This window comes from Sceloporus undulatus, chromosome 1 (assembly GCF_019175285.1).
Source record: "Sceloporus undulatus isolate JIND9_A2432 ecotype Alabama chromosome 1, SceUnd_v1.1, whole genome shotgun sequence".
Classification (NCBI taxonomy): Eukaryota; Metazoa; Chordata; class Lepidosauria; order Squamata; family Phrynosomatidae; genus Sceloporus; species Sceloporus undulatus.
Window position 1 is genome coordinate 59,141,008 of NC_056522.1, and position 19,089 is coordinate 59,160,096.

Below are 19,089 nucleotides of genomic sequence, written 5' to 3' on the forward strand. Positions count from 1 at the left end.
ACCACTTGTTGCTACATTTGAGGACAAAAAAAATCCAACGAAGAAGTTGCTGTTATGTACTTTCAAGTCATTTCCAACTTATGGTGACCCTATGGCGACTTTATCAAAGAGTTTTCTTGGTACAGTTTGTTGGGGGGGCGGGTGTTGCAATTGCCTTATATCCCTAGAAACAATCTACCATGTTACCTTGTGTTTGCCAGTATGAATATAGAAAGCAAGCACCAGCCCAATGTGGCTGCCTTATTTTCTCATATACCTTTGTTTGCAGAAAGACAAGAACCCCCCCCCCTTCCCATACACAACAATTTGGTCAAAGTTTTCATCCTGCCTGAAGGAGGAGCATGTTTGATCTCTGAACAGGTGCTAAGTCCAGTGGTGCATGGATCTTTCCTTTCACTTCCAAAACTGGGAGAAAGCTGGGAAAACCTACTGGAAAATCTGTTTATGTTATCTCTGTCTGTATCCCTGAAGGCTATCAGTTGTTGTTGTTGTTGTTGTTGTTGTTGTGTGCCCTCAAGTCATTTCCAACTTATGGTGACACTAAGGTGAACCTATCATGGAATTTTCTTGGCAAGATTTGTTCAGAGGAGGTTTGCCATGGCCTTCTCCTAAGGCTGAGAGCATGTGACTTTCCCAGCCACCCAGTAGGTTTCATGGCTGTGATAGAATTTAAACCATGGTCTCCAGAGACATAGTCCAACACTCAAACCACTACACCACACTGGCTCAGTGAAACTCAATAAAGTGAAAGGATTATTAGCCCTATGCTATTGATTGCAGGGAGTCTGTTGAATTTTTAGACCCCTCCTCACAATCTGTGAGAGTTTATAACATCTTCTCCTTGGGCTCTGCACCTTGTCTTAGACTTAACATCAACTTTGCTGACCTGTGAATAGCAGCACCACAGATACTGGAAAAAGAAGCATAGATATCAGTGCCATAGACTCGATATTTCACATCTTGACATCCTGCGGGACACTTTGCGATAAATTCTGGATTGATAATCTTTGCAGCTTTTATATCACAATCAAGCTGAGGAACATCTGAAAATACACAAGGTGATTTGAATAGTGGTGTCCTTCTCTTATAGGTGGCATCCAATTAACACAATAGTGAGCCAGCTGCCTTTTCATACATATTTATGCTTTTAACACATTGCAAACTTTTAGAGTCTTCTTCAATAGGGCTATATAAAATCATTAAAGGACAGAGCCTAAATATATACAGGGGTACCCCGGGTTACGAAATTAATTCGTTCTGCCGCCGCTTTCGTAACCCGAAAATCTTCGTAAGGCGAAAAAGCCATAGGCGCTAATGGGGAAAAGCCGCGATTTCGTGCGAAATAGCGCCGAAAAGCACCAAAATTTTTTTTGTAACCCAAAATAACCTTCGTAACCCGGAACAGTTTTTTTAAATGGATTTTTTTCGTAACCCGGAAATTTCGTAAGGCGGCGCATTCGTATCCCGGGGTACCACTGTAATATCACATTGCATCACTGTTGTATTTATTCATTACCTATCATCTCTACATAACTCTTTGAATCAAACGCCAGAAATTTCTGCAGTAGGAGCTCCTAAACTATTTACAAGGCAAAAAACAAAACAAAACAAAACAAATTAGCAAAAGATGAAAGGTTATTTGTATCCTGTGGGGAGATGGCATAAAATATAGATAACATTCAAGGTCATATGGTCTAAAAAGAAAGGGACCTCCTGAAAACTCTGAAAAATTTCCCAAGAGTGGGAGGAGGTCAAGATCCATGTTCACATATCTAAGGTCCAAAATGTTTAATTTTAAAATCCAGCCCACCTCCTTTTTCATCAGAAACTTCTTTAGTGGTCATTTTCTCTATTGCCCAAAAACTGAATTTAGATGTAGGATGATGTTTTTCCAAGAAATAACTCACCAAAGGTGCACCCGTTTTGCAATGTTTCAAACATTACAAAGGTCTTTCCCTATATATTTCCTACAAGGTCTTGTTGGTTACATTCATCTGCCCTTGATTCTAAGCAGGTATGTAGAGGATATAGGCAATGCACAAATGTAATAAAGATTTTATGCAATGTGATATGATGTAATAATAATAATAATAATAATAATTTATTTGTACCCCGCTTTTCTGTAATAAAACAATGAAAACAGCTTACATTGTTAAAACATCCAGCATACAGTACTTAATACATATAATATTTCAATATCCCCCTTAAAAACGAATTAAAAGTGTTACAATTAAAATTAATTTTAAAAATAAACTGTTAGTAACAAAATAAACAGTGGGCAGGGTGGTAGCATGATACATGATGTGAGGGAGTGATAATTTTATGGCTGAGTGATTTTGTTCAGGAAAATTAACCACAAAATACTCTTGAACTGCCTTAGTCTTCTTCCAGAAAAATAAGCTGGCATGGTGAATGATATGTGGTATCTCTCTTTGCCTAGGAGGCCAAAGAACTAAGGAACGGTTGTTTATCTTAAAGGAGGCCAACTGACATCACCTACTATATAATCAAAACTTCTATCAGATTTGTTAGCTTGATGGAATTTTCCCAGTACACGCACACTGCAGTAGTGATTTAGCAACCTTGATAAACTAACATAGTATACAAGCTCAGGGCTCAGGGCTCCCATTCTTTTCAGATTCTGGTCTGTCAGGTGAGTGACAGAAGTGTATTTCTTTCTCTAAATAAAGTTGGATCCTTGATTCATCAGACCTGGTCTTCTAATTTCTCCTAGAATTATAGGAAAGGAAAGTGCCTTTCATGTCCTTTTATTATTTTATATTGCCCTTGTTTTCATACGCATAAGCAAAAATGTGCCAGACATTTCTACAAATAAACAGGAAATCTTTTCAGTATCTTGATATGTGTCTCTTATTTCTTCTGTAGATTCCATTGAATGCTGCCCAGTTTTTACTTTTGTTTTTTAGTCAGGATAGCCAATTGTGTGAAATTATGGAAACTGCATTCCTAAACACCCGGAGGCCCACACTTGTCCATCTCTGCTTTAGTGCATGTGAACAAAAGCACACCAACACTTTGAAACACCTTGTTACACACGAAAGAGTTTTTATTTTGAGCTGTTGACAACTTAATGTAGGATATGTGAAGTCAAAGGCTTTCATGTCTGGCATCCATAGTTTTTTGTGGGGTTTTCAGGCTATGTGGCCATGTTCTAGAAGAATTTATTCCTGATGTTTCACCAGCATCTGTGGCTGGCATCTTCAGAGAATGCTTGCCTGGAAAGGAGTTGGGTATGTATATATACTGTGTGAACCTGGGAAGGCGGGAGTGATTTGCATGGAATTGTTCTGTTGCTAATGGCAGGCCTCAGGGTGGGAGGCTATGCAAAAGAGGATTAGTGTCTGCTTGATTAGTGCTCATTGTCTGCTGGGAAACCCCCATGGAAAACATGACAGTCATCCGATAGATTTTTCCAGAAGACATCACAGCCATGTTCAAGCATTGCCTCACCACAAGCTATTTCCAGTGGGACAATGGATTATATGAGCAGAGAGATGGGGTAGCAATGGGAAGCCCTCTAAGCCCTGTGATAGCAAACTTTTACATGGAACACTCTGAAAAGCAAGCCCTGGAAACAGCACTGAAAAAGCCCACAACTTGGTTCTGATATGTGGATGACACTTTCACCATTTGGAGCCATGGAGAAGAAGATCTGGTTGTGTTCCTGAACCATCTCAACAACATCCACCCCAATATCCAATTCACTATGGAAAAAGAAAAGGAAGGAACACTGCTATTCTTGGATTTCCTAGTCATCCACAAACCGAACCAATGTTTGGGTCACACAGTATACAGAAAACCTACACATACAGACAGATACCTGCACAAGAACTCCAACCATCCCCCAGGACAAAAAAAAAGTACAATCAAAACACTGGTTGGCTGGGCAAAACGCATCTGCGAACCCCAATTCTTGAAAGATGAATTGAAGCACCTAGACCGGTCTCTACAGGCTAATGGTTACTCCAGCTCAGACATCAGAAGGGCTGCCAGGCTCAGAAAAAACCCAGAGGAGGGAAGACAAACAACCACCCAAAGGGAAGGTATCTTTACCATACATCAAAGGAGTCGCAGACAGAATAGGGAAGCTGGTGAGGAAACACAACCTTCAAATGATTTAAAAACCAATGAAGAAAATCCAGCAAATGCTTTGCTCAGCCAAGGACCAGAGAGACCCTCTCACAACCGCAGGACTTTACCACATACGGTGCAGCTGCAGACAAGTCTACATAGGGACCACCAAATGCAGTGTGCAAACAAGAATCAAGGAACATGAGAGACACTGCGGACTGGGCCAGCCAGAAAAATCAGCAGTAGCAGAACATGTTACAAACCATCCTGGGCATAAAATACTGTTTGAAAACACTGAAATTCTGGACCATGCCAACCACTACCATGTCAGGATGCACAGGGAAGCCATTGAAATCCACAAACACCTGGACAATTTCAACAGGAAAGAGGAAACCCTTAAAGTAAAAAAGGTTTGGCTACCAGTCCTGAAAAATAGCAAAATGAAGACTCAACAAATGCAAATGAGAAATCTTCCAGGATCAGGGGTTTCCTAGCAGACAATGAGCACTAATCAAGCACACATTAATCCTCTTTTGTAGACTCTCCTACCCTGAGGCCTGCCATTAGCAACAGAACAATCCACATGCAAATCACTTCTGCCTTCCCAGGTCACACAGTATATTTATACCCAACTCCTTTCCAGGCAAGCATTCTCTGAAGATGCCAGCCACAAATACTGGCGAAACATAAGGAACAAACTCTTCTAGAACATGGCCACATAGCCCAAAAACCCACCAAAAACCAATGTAGGATACTTCTGTTTTTAAGGTATGTTTTTGGGCTGAATACCCTTGTCTCTTTTTTAAACTGGAGGCGTTCAGACTGCTGCAGAACAAATCAATACAGCATGCAGTAATGGCAATGGTTACATGGAGGGAGAGCAGCCAAGTGATGGTTCTTGGGGGGAAATTGGGCTGTTAGTTGCATGATCTTATTTTTCTTGTAAAATGTAATTGCATGTATTTATATACAAAATGTGTAAGACAAGACATATTAAATATAAGCTTTCATCCTAGTAAGTCCCTAATAGAGTAGATCCACTGAGTGAATTGTTGAACACTCCCAAGCATGCTCACTACTTTCTTTACTTACATAGTTTAGACTTTTTGTTCTTCTTTGTGGTTTCTTTAGTTGCACTGATACATGTCAGCAAAAAAGCTAAAACAGAGTAAGTTGGAAAATGTGAAGTAAATACACAGATTGTATCATTTTATATGAGGTTGGACATGGGACTGGTGCTTTTCAGGGAATCACATTGCAGACCTGTACAAAAATAATCCCCACTGACTCCAGTGAGACTAAGGGCCTGAACAAACAGGCCAAAATAAAGCTGCTTCGGGTCACTTTGGAGGTATGCTGTTTAAATGCTGCATGTGTCCTAAGAGGCTGGAAGCCATGCTAAAGCCACACACCAGTCCTTAAGACAGGAGCGCAGCTTTGGTGAATCTTCTGGCTTCTTAACATGCATGTGCCATTTAAACAGCATACCTCCAAAATGACCCAAAGCAGCTTTATTTTGGCCTGTCTGTTCAGGCCCTAGGTCCCATGTAATTGTATGTAGGCCTGCAATGATGCTTTGTATATAACGTTTTATAAATTATTCAAACTGAATTTAAAAATTTCTATTAGAATTGCTTCCCTACCACTTCAAGTCTTTTACACTCATTATTTTAAAATCTGGATTTTTATTTTTATTTTTTTAAAATATAAAAATTGAGATTATATCATGATAAAATGTAGTTTATTGCTTTAGCCATTAATTATCTAACAAGCCAACCATTTTTTGTTTTCCTATTTCTGTTCCATTTCTCTCCAACTCCTTCTGGAAGTTTCTGTTACACAGTGTACAACTGTGAGAGAAAGACAGACTTGTTTCTGAGTTTGGGAATTAAGAAGCCATGGTTTTTAATAATCTAGACTATAAGACAACAACAAATCATACTTCTCATTGTGGTTTGCAGTTAACAAAGTACTATAACAAGCCAGAATACGATAAACCTCAAGTTAGTTTATGTTTGCATGTGAACCCAATCAATCATTCATTTGATGTAATTTCTATAACCTACCATGAATCCACAGAATGAATAGACTATTAAAAACAAATAAGATGCAGACAGTGAAATACGTGTTTCACTTAATTACTTACCAGAGACTATTGCAATGGCTGTTGCTGCCTTCATGATGAGAGAAATGAAGCCCTGGAATTTTAATAGGCTTGACTGTAAAGTAAAAATTCTATATTTACACAATAGTTTTCAAAATGTCACTTTCTAATAATAGTTACATAGTAAGTTTGTCCAAATTTAAGACCATGCTGTCATTATTGGCTAAGATCTTTTATCATCAACATAGTTGTAAATGCCTAACTATGTATTGACTACTGACCCAGCAACCCAAACCCATCTTAAAAGCTAATAGCTGCACCAAGCGAAAGAGGTATATTCTGCTGGTGATTGGGACATAGCAGAATGACATTTCTGGCCACCTCTCATAACAATCTGTGGTGCTGTGAAAAATTGTAACAGTAGTCCTGCTTGTGCTTCTCACAACTCGCTCTCCTTTGCCCAGTGTGGGTGCTGCTGTTAAGGCAGGGTGGGGGTAGGGACCATTTCCAATTGTGGTAATAGTATCATAACCATAAACATGAGTATCAAGCAATTATGAGTGCATAAGTACAGTGGTGTCACTAAGGTTGGCATCACCCAGTGTGGTAACTCATGGTGCCACCCCTTCATTGACCTCCACTCATAGCACATCATATAGAATCCTTAGTAATATTTTTTACCAATGTTACTCAGAAAAAGCAATTCCCATATATAACTGAATGTAATGGTAGTAGTTGTGATAGAAACAACTAGCAAAATTAAAATCATACCTTTAAAGTACAATATCATACACACAGCCTAAATGTATTTACATGTACACAGTTTCATGTGGTTAAAGCAAAAAATTGGTAAGATGCAATGCTTTTAAACAACTTTTTTTTTTAAAAATAAAAACTTAAATAGATTTAAACCTTAGGGCCTCTCTCCTCCTACTGAGCCCCCCCCCCCCCATCTCTTCAGTGTTTTAGAGGGGCACAGGTAAACACCACAGCCCATTTCTGACAAAAAGCAGATGTTTGGGGAGCAGTGGTATCACCCCTTAGGGAGTCAGTTGATGCGTTCTACACCCACTAATGATGCTCCTGCATAAGTAGTTTACATATTTGTAACTGCTCAACAGAACGTCAGCCATTGTGTGCTGACTATAATGGATTAAATCTGAGCTCTGCATTTGAATGGAGGTTTTGCTGGTCTATGCCAGAGCTTGAAAAATGTACTAGTTTGATCCTTGACATCCAGATTCTCCAAACCAGCATGGGCAGTGATCACGTTAGCTGGGGATTCGGTAAGTAACTTTTCCATTCTGGTTAATGTACAGCAATCTAACTCCTATATTACACCAGGCAGATTGAACTCTCATTTCTCCTTAGCTCAGCCAGAATGATTTTCATTTGCATCTGTTCACATAACTCCTGGTATGCCATCAATACAAAAGATAAGAGAAGAGGTGATGAAAATATTTAATGCCCAAGTTTTGGTGAGTCTCATCATAGGATCTTTATGGGGAAAGACATTCAGAAATATTTTATTGGTGCATCCTTCTGCACAGTACTAACAAGAGTTAGCTAAAGCATCTCTACAGTTGTCTCTGAAAGATCCTCTTCCCATGTTACTCCCCACTACAACTGCTGTTTGGCACATTTATTCTGGCTTCTTAGCAAAATGTCTGTCTGACATGGGAAACTCTACCAGCAGCACTGCTACTGTCAGTACAGCCTCTTGACTCACAGAACCACACAATCCCACTACCATGGAAAGACAGTGCCATAATCTAATGATCCACCTGAGCCTATAAAACTTTGGACACCCCACAAGGAGACAGGACTCATTAGAAAAAAAACCAATAATGCTTGGAAATATGGAAGTCTAAGATGTAATAATACAATTGAATTTGTTAATACCAGGTTTAAATTCTTCATTAATTTTTAATTAATATGTTTATCTCATTTGAGGAGCTAGTAGCCATAGCTTTTGCTTTTCTATGTAGTCATAAGATAATTTAGCATTCACTTGACTGTGGAAATGTGGCAAACTTAATGAATTATACCTGATAGTGTATACTGTTTTTTGACATGACAAGATATATGCAGGTGAAAAAGCCATAGAGGGGTCAGTACCTGTCTGGACTGTGCCTTCCGTCTAGCGAACCACAGCAATTCTACAATGCAAAAAAGTCCCTGTATTGATAAATCCTGAGGTTACCATTTCCCCACTTTGCTCCAGCTATTTTCTATTAAGCCAACTAGGCTATAATGGGCACTTCCAGATTATTAGTAATAGCAGCCCCCCAAACAGAAAACAAAAGACCTTTTGTGCGGTTTAGCGCCAGTGTAGCTATTTTAGCACCCCCCTGAATGTGCAGATTGTGTGAGACTGGTGTTCTGATTCTAGGCACTGAAGACCCACAAAACCACTCATGCAAGGCGGAACAATGGCTACTTTGAACAGCAGTCACCCAGTCAAATATATCTTTGAAACATGATTTCATTTTTTTAAAAAGACCACCCTTTCTATCTTCAAAGAATAATATTGGGGAAGGTTTTCGTATTTTAAAGAAAACAACTGTTGCAAGCCACACCTACTACACAGAATGCTGTTCTTTTCAATTATAGCTTTATTGGCAGACTGGCCATTTTATAATGCCCTTTGATGAAGTTGCAGAATGAAAGACCTTCTACTACCAATGGACTGTTTAATCACAGTCATCAGGAGCAGTTTGGGTATGGGTAATCTTATGTTTTTAAATGGAAGTGCTGGTTTCCAGCTTTTGATTTCTGACTGTGGATTACATCTGCAAGCAGAAATTCTTTGTGGGCTTTATGCGATTATCCTGGGCAGTGTAAGCAGTTTATTATCATTAATCTCCTGTAGAAGTCATTTCTCCCTCAAGAGACTGGTGACAGAGATGCCATAGTAGTAGTAGTAGTAGTAATAATAATAATAATAATAATAATAATAATGTAACAGTAGGGGACTGTGGCCATTTAAAAATAGTTTCAGGAAGTGGCTTATGGGGAACAGTTACCTTTGCATTCAGGGTTTTGAGTTAAATATAGCTTTACACACAGGATACAGAAAATGCCTAGTATGGGAATTGGTGCACTGATACATATTTTTCTTACACCAGGTCTACATAATTAGTTGCCAAGCCCACAATCTATATATTAGGCCTCCCAGATGTTTAATTATCTCATTCTGGCAATCCTAAATGATTGATTGGGTCAGCAGATGTGGATCCTATCTAGTTTAGACTTCACAAGATAAGGGGAACTATGCTGGAGCTTCTGCTGTTTATGTGCTGCAGGTATTTTTAAAATATGTGTTTAGTGCAATACAGGCATGAGAAGACCCTCCCTATCATTAGGCAGACAGTCACATCAGGTAGGAAATGTTTTCAAAATAATGTTATCTGGTTATTCACAGCTGGACAACTCAGCCTCTATAGGTATATAGTGAAAAATATTCCAAACACCAATCTAAATAACAACAATTTCTTGCTGTAAAATCCCTGTGAAAAGGAAATGCAAGGGAAATGGAGGAAGAGAGGAGGAAGAAGAGAAAGTTATGGATGGAGAAAATGTTGCAAAACAGGATCCTTTTCAAACTACATAGTTATAGTACAGTAATTACACATGGCAGCATCCTGATGGTATTTTTACTGTTTAGGCAGAGGTGTAGGAACGAGGGGTGGGGGTTCTCAATAAGAAATCTGACCCCCAATGAAAGTTTCCTTCAGCCCCCAAATTTCTAGCACTGCAAGTAGTGAAATACTGAAATCATTCAAACCTAGAATTCTTTTGTTTGTATTCCCTTGGGAATTTTGCCTGCCCCTTTTCTTTGGACACCTAAACTATAATTCTAAATGCACAATGAAGGTTTTATGTTACTGCAGTGCTAGACGACTGAGAACTGAGGGAAAATTTCATTGGGTTGGCGCAGAGTTTTTAGTTGGGACAATGTCTACAAGAAGGAGTATTTAGAATTCTCAGCTAACAAGCTCTGGGGGGCTTCACCAAACTACAAATCCCAGGATTCCATTGTATGTAGCTATAACAGTTAAAGTAAAATCATAGTGCTACAATTATCTAGTATGAAACAGCTCTGGATTCTAACTTTAAAACCAGTTCCACCAGTCAGATACTCTCGCAGACTGGAGTTTGTACGATTGATAGTACAGTGGTACCCCGGGTTACGAAATTAATTCGTTCCGCCGCCGCTTTCGTAACCCGGAATACTTCACAAGCCGAAAAACCCATTGGCGCTAATGGGGAAAAGCCGCGATTTCGTGTGACATAGCGCCGAAAAGCACCAATTTTTTTTTCGTAACCCGAAAAAACCTTCGTAACCCGGAACAGTTTTTTTAATTGGATTTTTTTCGTAACCCGGAAATTTCGTAAGGCGGCGCATTCGTATCCCGGGGTACCACTGTATACAGAAACCATTGTGGTAGCGGTTCACATTTGGGGTGGGGCCTTTGCCAACAAAGCGGCGTGCTTTGGTGTGACAACCAGGCAGTTGTCAAGATCCTCAACCGCCAAAGCTCCAGCTCTGAGAGAGTCATGCTTCTGGTCTGCCATTTTGTGTTCCGTTGTCTTCACAATAAACATCACATTCAAGGCCCATTAAGTGCCAGGCCTCCAAAATAACATTGCAGACTCTCTCTCTCTCATTTCCAGAAGACCAGGTTTCACCAGCTGGCACCTGGAGCAAACCCTTCACCCAGGGCCTCCTGGAGGAACTGTGGGAGGTTGGAAATCTGCTGTGATGCAGGGCGTCCTGTCTTCACTGGCTCCAGTCACTCTAAAAACCTACAAAAGAGCTATCTCCAAGCTGTCCGCCTTTTGGGAGGCATCAGGCCTCCGGGCCTACTGACCACTATGGTCTGACACCATTTTTCAATTCCTGGTGTGCTTGAGAGAGGCTGGGATCGCACCCTGAACTTTGGTGGTCCACTTGGCCAGGATCATCTTCTTCTCCAAGGTTGGGGGATTCCAGCACCCTTATGCATCCTTCATTGTCAGGAGAACACAGGAGGGCTGGGGGAGGGCTCACAGGGGTGGTGGTGATGTCAGGAGATCAATTTGTTTCAACTTACTCTTCCAGGGTCTCTGAACAGCTTGACCAGGTTTGCACCTCCAAGGCCAGACTGTTCAGAGCTGCTCATAACAGCTTTCTTTGGGGCACTGAGGATGGGTGACCTGGTGCCTTCTTCTAAGTTGGATGGCTCCAGGTGGGCACTGCAAAGGGAGGATGTTTCATTTGCTGGAAACACTGTCTGTTTAGTTCTTCAACGGTCCAAGTGTGACCAGTATGGCAGGAGAGTCTCCACTGTGCTGGGAAGTCTTCAAGGCTCCCACCTGTGCCCAGTGCAAACCTTGCACAAATATGTGGCTTCCCGCCCCCAGACTGAAGGTTCTCTTTTCACTTGCATCAATGGCTCTCTCCTGACATGGTTCCAGGTGGTATTGGTGCTTCACCCGGCTTTGGAATGTGCGGGGCTTCTGCCAAGGGACTTTAGGGGTCACTCATTCCGCAGGATGTGGCTTGCCGTTGGACTCTATAAAAAGGCTGGGCAGGAGGAAATCCAGGGCTTATGCTGATTACATCAGCTTGGAAATGGACTCTTGTTCAGGACTCGCTTGAGGGTGGGATCACAGTTGCATGGGGTTGGCAGAAGGCATCCGGAGGGGGGGGGGAGGAGAGCCTTCAGTGGCAGCAGCATAGGTCTTGGATCTTGTGGGCATGGTTTCCAGGGCTGCATTGCACTGGGTCGGAAGTCCAGTGCAGACCTGGGGTGCTGGGAGTGTCGCAGAGTTGCCATTGCAGGGGCAACACTGATTCAGCGTTCTCCGGTGACAAAGGGTGGAGATGCGAACATGCAATCAACCATTACCAGAGATGTGGATGGGCAAAGTCACCCCTTTGTCATCCTGAAGCTTGACTGTAACCAAGCAAAATGGGTTCATCGATCGATCAGGGATTGGTGGATGACAGATCCAGACCTCATGCATGGCAGGCCAACCCTACATTACAGCTGTTGTAAATAAAGTTGTGGCCTTTTCCTTCCAATAAAAATGTGTTGTGGTCCTTCTTGTGGCAACTCTCCTCCATGGCAAAAATTATTGATGAGGAAAAACACAGAAGCTAGGGGAGGCTGAAGTAGTTTGTTTTTTGTGTGAGTCTACCAGGAGGAGCAAGATTCCACTTCTCCTTTCCTCTCCCCCCTCCTGAGTTTAGTTGAGTGCAGTACAAACTAATTTTGCATTTTGATTTCAGTTTGCAGCAGCTGAAGTAAGCAGAGGTCAAAGAAGGGAAGTCTTTTAAAAGAATTTTTAAAGAGTAAAATATAACCATTAATAAGTACATGAAGTTTTGTTTCTTGTTTTGCTGATGTGTAGTCCAAAACAGGGACATTTTTTAAAAGATTGTATTATTGAATTTTAAAAAAACATACATAAAGAAAACAACCAATAAACATGTATACATTTGACAAACCCAAAATATACAATACACCAAAAAAATCACAAAAAATACAAAACATCGAACAACATTAAAAACCAACATATAATGACTTCTTATTCCTTATTTTGAACATCTTTTTTTAGTTTCCTTCATTATGACTTTCCATAGTATAGAACTTCTTAGTTTGAATATTTATGTAATCATCTGATAATTAATACTTTCAACAGAGATTATATATCTCTTCTCACCCCTCATTCATACATATTTATATACAAATCCTTTGCTGCTTATTGTATGTTAATTGTTTACAACAGTCTAACTTGATCACACTCTATAGATTGTTGATTGTTACCAAGTAATCTGTCTTATACATTTTCCCCTTCTATTGATGTAATTTACATTGATAAATCATGATAATTTTCTCACATCATTTTTAAACCAAGATAACTTTCTAGTGGAGTCCACTCCTCTAAAAACCTTGTATTGCTACCATCTCTCAGTAAATATCAGATCATCAGAGCCCATCATGTCACACAGTTTAACCTTCCATTCATCTAGGGTTGGTTTTTCCTTACTTTTCCATTATTATTTTTTTTTATTTTTTTGCAAAAATCATTCTAGCTGCAACAATCATGTAAAATGTTATTTTGCCACATGTTTTCCAGGTTTGTATTCTATTCTTCTATTATGTTCAAGAAATAAAGAGTAGGTTCCATTTCTATTTTTAAATCTAATATTTTTTCTAACTCTGTATTGATCATTTTCCAAAAAGTTTTTGCTCTCTCACAGTCCCACCACATATGGAAAAAGGATCCTGGTTTGGATGAACAATGCCAGCATTCTTTATTTGTATTTTTGTAGATTTCTGAAAGTTTTCAGACAATAAATACCATCTGTACTGTAATTTGTAATAATTTTCCTTTATATCATAATTAAGCGTATATTTTAATTTCAATTTCCAATTTTTTCCGTTGCTCTAACATTATAGGTTTCTTTCCATCTTGAGCCCAATTGATCATAAATTGTTTTACAGTGTCTTCTTCCATTACATATTTTAATAATAGTTTGTAGAGTTTTGAAATTGAGTGTTCTGTTTCTTCTTTTTCATTTTGTTGTGTTTTCATTTCCATTTTGAATCTTTCATATATTTGTCGGTGAAGGTACCAATTGCATTTGTAACTCTGATCAACTAATTCTTCCACTGATTTCATTCTGACTGATCCTTTTTCCAATATTAGTAATTCTTCATATGTTACCCAGTCATTTTCTTTCATTCTTTCTCTTCTGAAAAATGCCTCATTTATTGATGTCCATTTTTGTATATTTCCCACCAGATATCTTCTGTATTTTTGCTAGATTTGTAGGAGAGAGTTCCTCAAATAATGATTTTGGAATTCTTTGTTTTCTTTAACTTTATCATATATCAGATAGCCGTGCCATCCAAAAACATTGTCGAAAGCTTCTAATTGTAGTAATTTATCGTTCTTTATTTGAATCTATTCTTTGATAGCTTCTAAACCACATGCATGATAATATAATTTGAAGTTAGGTACTGCTAATCCTCCATTTTCCTTTTTGTCTTGTAACATTTTTAATTTAATTCTAGGCTTCTTTTTGTTCCACATAAAGGCACTAATTTATTTTCCCCAGATCTTGAAGGGTTTGTCATTTCTGATAATGCTTGGAATAGGAATCACAATTTAGGAGTGACACTCATTTTGATAGTTGAAATTCTACTGAGCCAAGACAAATTTAAATTATTCCATTTTTTTTAGGTCTCTCTTTATCTCTTCCCATGTTTTTTCATAATTATTTTTGTAGAGATCTGAATTTTTGTTGGTGATCTGTACACCTAAATATCTGACTTTATCCTTTTTTTTCATATCCTGACATTTCTGCCAATTTCTTTTTGTCATTATTGTCTAAATTTAGTGGTATCATTTTGCTTTTATCTTCGTTGATTTTTAATCCTGCATAATTGCCATATTCTTTGATTTTTTTCATCGAATAGTTCTATGCGTTCTAATGGATTGGATAGCATAATAACCATATCGTCAGCATATGCTTTCAATTTATACTCAAAATTTTTAATTTTTATTCCAGTAATTGATTTTTCTTTTCTGATTTTATTGTTGAGAAATTCCATAGCTGTTATGAACAAAAGTGGTGGCAGTGGATACCCCTGCCTTGTTCCCTTCTGTATTTGAATTTTCTTTGTTGTTTCATTATTGATCAAAATGTTTGCATCCTGTTCCTTATATATTGCTTGTATCCAACCCCAAAAATTATTGCCAATTTTCATTTTTTTCATTATTCCGAACATAAAATCCCAATTTAAATTATCGAATGCTTTCTCAGCATCAAGAAAGATCAAAGCTGCTTGTTTATTGTTGTAAGCCGCTTTGATTGTCCTGTCACAGAAAAGCGGGATATAAATAAAATTAAAAAAAGTTTTATTGTTTATCAGGTCTCTTTCCATGATATTTGATGACATCTATTATATATTTTATATTTTCTTTCATTTGTCTTTTAGGTAAGAATTTGCATTGATCTGTATTTATCCACTCATTCAAAAAAAAAAAATGAGTCTGTCAGAATTGATGTGAATATTTTATAGTCCAAATTTAATAAAGAGTAAAATATAACCATCATTAAGCACATGAAGTTTGGTTTCTTGTTTTGCTTGTGGATTGTGGTTCTAGGACACGTAGTCCAAAACAGGGACTTTTCTAAGCTCTATTCAGTGCTGTAGTTTATATGATCAGAGAGCATTAGACAAATCTCCTCTGGCACCTTAGAGAGTTGGTGGTTTATTTGGCATGCTTTTTGTGGAGTCCAGGAGCCAAGAAATGATTGGCATTGTTGATTCTGCTACAGCTTAGCCAGTGAAGGTGGCTTAATGTGTCACATTTCATAGCTTATAAAGTTGGAATGGCAAAGGAAAATGCATAACACCAGGGTTTTTAGTTTGTTTTAATTATGTTTTATGTTTTGATATTGTGTTTTTAATCTGTCATATTTTTTAATACTTTTATAAGGAGGGGAGGGATTATAATGTTTTTAATTTTATATTTTACTCTGTTATAATCACTGTTGTCAACCGCCCGGATTGGTTCGCCACAGGGCGGTATACAAATAAATATTATTATTATTATTATTATTATTATTATTATTACCATTCGAGCAGGGTGTGAAAGTTTTCAATGGAACTTTGAGCTGCAAGGTTTGTAAGTGTGCAGCTGCTGAATGATTAGTTGGACCATAGAAAGGGGGGGGGCAAGTTTTTCAACCATATTACATGGATATAAACACCTTGATCACCTTCTTCCTTTTAGAAGTTAGGCCTACACATCTGCTTCCATTGCAGAGGAGCTGCCAGATGCAATTCTGTCTGTACATGTAAGCACAGTTGGGTTTACTCAATTCCTGAACAGGAGACCACCTAGGACTTTATATGCACCTCCATGAGATCTTCAAAAGAGAAGGAAACAGATGGAGCATAAATGTGTAGCAAGGCATTACCGGTAAATGAAGTCTCAATTCATTTTACTGAGATCCAAGCAAGGGCTGCAATAAGAAAAACTTACTTTACTGGTGTAATTAATATCATTTTCTAATAATTTTGAAAAGTTACTTTCAAAGCTTTTTAAGAGACATTTTAACAGAAAGTCTTCAAGGCTTATGCTAATTTTCATATCAATTCTAACATTCTTTCTCCTAAAAAAATAATAGAGAGGAACAAACAGTTACTTTTCAAACAATGTCATCAGCAGTGGAACAAACTGCATTCGAAGAATAACTGACTTGTTTCAGACATTAGCTTTGCTGGGAGCATTTTACAGCATGACTAGCAGCAAATATCACACCACCTTCAGTTCATGAGCTGAAGGTGATATAATATTTGCAACTAGAGCATCACATTGTAGTTGCTCATCTTTTCCCACCTGAACATTAGGAGGAACTTCCTGACAGTAAGGGCTGTTCGACAATGGAATGCACTCCCTCGGAGGGTGATAGAGTCTCCTTCCTTGGAGATCTTTAAACAGAGGCTGGATGGCCATCTGTCAGGGATGCTTTGATTTGGATTTCCTGCATGGCAGGGGGTTAGACTGGATGGCCCTAATGGTCTCTTCCAACTCTACGACTCTATGACTCTATGATTCTATGATTTGCTTCAAACAGCAAACCCATCAGACCCAGTTAACATGGCTAATGATGAGGTAGGATGGAAGTGGAAGTCCCATCAGAAATGTGGTGTAGAAAATTTTCCAATGCTCTAATTTTTTTGTAGAAAATTTCCCACTCCCCACCCCCAAATATATATTTACTCCTAATTATCTGGGATGTTGTATTGCAGTCAATCATATCAGATGGGAAAAAAATGCAGGGTATGAACAGAAATTGGCTCAGGGCACTGATCTGAATTTCAAAGTATCTTCTAGATACCTTCTTACCACAACATATTTGCTTTTTCTTCAAATTAAACATGATAACCTCAAGCACATTTTGACCTAAACGCAATTGTTAGTCCCAACAACAGTAGACTCAATGAATCAATGGGAATTTGATAAATCAGCACTTAAAGTCTGTAGATTCAATAGGTCTGCTGTGGTTAGGACTGGATTTAGGCTTTTGTTTAAAATGTTTGAATAACATAATATTTCCATTAAATAGTACTTCTGGTGTGGTGTGTCCAGTACTTTATTGTGCTGTTGAAGATTATAAATTGAATTAGCATTCCATACTCAATTGAGAATCATTAACTGAATCAGCTCAAATGTGGACTACAAGTCAGAGTTTGGGAAGGTTACCTTTGGGGGGACATACCTGTCAGTATCTTCCAGCCAGCCAGTTGGAGACTATCTATTTGTGGTCCAGAAAAGTAGTCTCCAACTTCTGATGCAGGCAAGCCATAAGCATGCAGTGAGAGTATTTGGTATTCTCAAATTTGAGTAGCATTACGAGCCAAATACCGTACTGTACTTCTAGCTTCTTTTTGCAACACACATTGTAAAATCCTAAATGTCGGAAATATGTCTCCTTCCGATGACTAACTCTTTCACCATCCCTTTCGGGCATTTAGCTTCTTTTTCAACTGGCCAACACCTGTGGGATTATTCAAGCATCACATATGTACACACACACCTCCATTTATATGCATATCCTAGGAACTTGCAAACTTCCAATAATTCTTGCCTAAAGTGTGTGTGTGTGTGTGTGTGTGTGTGTGTGTGTGTGTGTGAGAGAGAGAGAGAGAGAGAGAGAATTATGAATTGGCTGGTAATACATTCAGAATTCAAAATCTCATAGGCTTTATACTTTAAAAAAAATTGCTCACATTTCACTCCTGACCTTACTGCTAGTTTTCATTAGTGCACAGCACTTTTTAGGTTTGCTAAGCGGCCATGATTCCTGTTTTACAAATGGGAAATTGAGGCTCAATATTTTCCTCTGGGCAAACAACGACCACATTTACTTCGCAGATGTGCATCAATTTGGCTGTGATTAATATTGTGTATGTGTGTGCGTGCAAGCATCTTTCTTCAAGTCACCTGTCAACTTATGGTGACCCCATGAATTTCACAGGGATTTTGTAGGCAAGGAATACTCAGAGGTGGTTTGCTGTTTCATTTTTCTGAAATTTGCCATTTCCTTGCCTTGGTATTCCTTGGCAATCTCCCATTCCAGTACTAACCAGGGATGGCCCTGTTTAGCTTCCAAGATCAGACAAGTGCCTTTAGGGCATTTCTTAAAATATCCCAGGAATGAGAGGCTGATGATAATGTTGGAAATATGTGTCTAGAGATTCCAGTCCTCCTTTCTTTTTACAGTTGTCCTGCAGAAATCTGTCCTGTTAACCTTATTCACCAGGATGAAATCCCTAGTTTGTAGTAGGATTAGTATTATGGTTTATATCTGGGTTAGGGGATAATATATCCTGCTTATGCCTACTGAGAATTCCAGTCTCCACCACTAACACCACTACTGAGCCTGGTCTTGATAACTAGAGCACATAGCTTCTTCTTTGGTGCATCATGGTTCTCTGGGGGTGGAGGCGGGGAGAAAGTAACCCAATGGTCAAAAGCAATAGATAATGGGATTTTTTTTTTGTCACAACCAATTTTGTCTGTAAAAATTAAATCAATTTTACAATCCAAAATTCAGTTCCCAAATTAGAGTAACTCCATAGAATCAATGGACCCTGCATAAACACATAAGCCTTTATCTACTAAATTCCCATTGATTGAAATGGGTCTCCTCTATTTGGGAAATATTAAATTTAGGTAATTGTTTACATCTCTTCAAATGACAAGATTATAGAACATTAACATTGTAGGTTGGGTTCTGTGTGGATTCTGTGTGTATATATGGTGTATTCTTTTAACATTGTAAGACGCTTTGCTTGTTTTCACAAAAAATGGGGTAGAAA

The 19,089-nt window shown here is 38.7% G+C and overlaps 1 protein-coding gene across 1 annotated transcript in view; it reads right to left on the bottom strand.

Moving 5' to 3' along the window:
• Positions 1–19,089, bottom strand: part of VIT (vitrin) — a 63,612-nt gene that overhangs the window by 33,824 nt on the left and 10,699 nt on the right. Inside the window, 3 exon segments of the mRNA XM_042447009.1 lie at positions 887–1,043; positions 5,185–5,250; positions 6,239–6,311. Coding sequence (XP_042302943.1) covers positions 887–1,043; positions 5,185–5,250; positions 6,239–6,272 — 257 coding nt within the window. The 5' untranslated portion in view covers positions 6,273–6,311.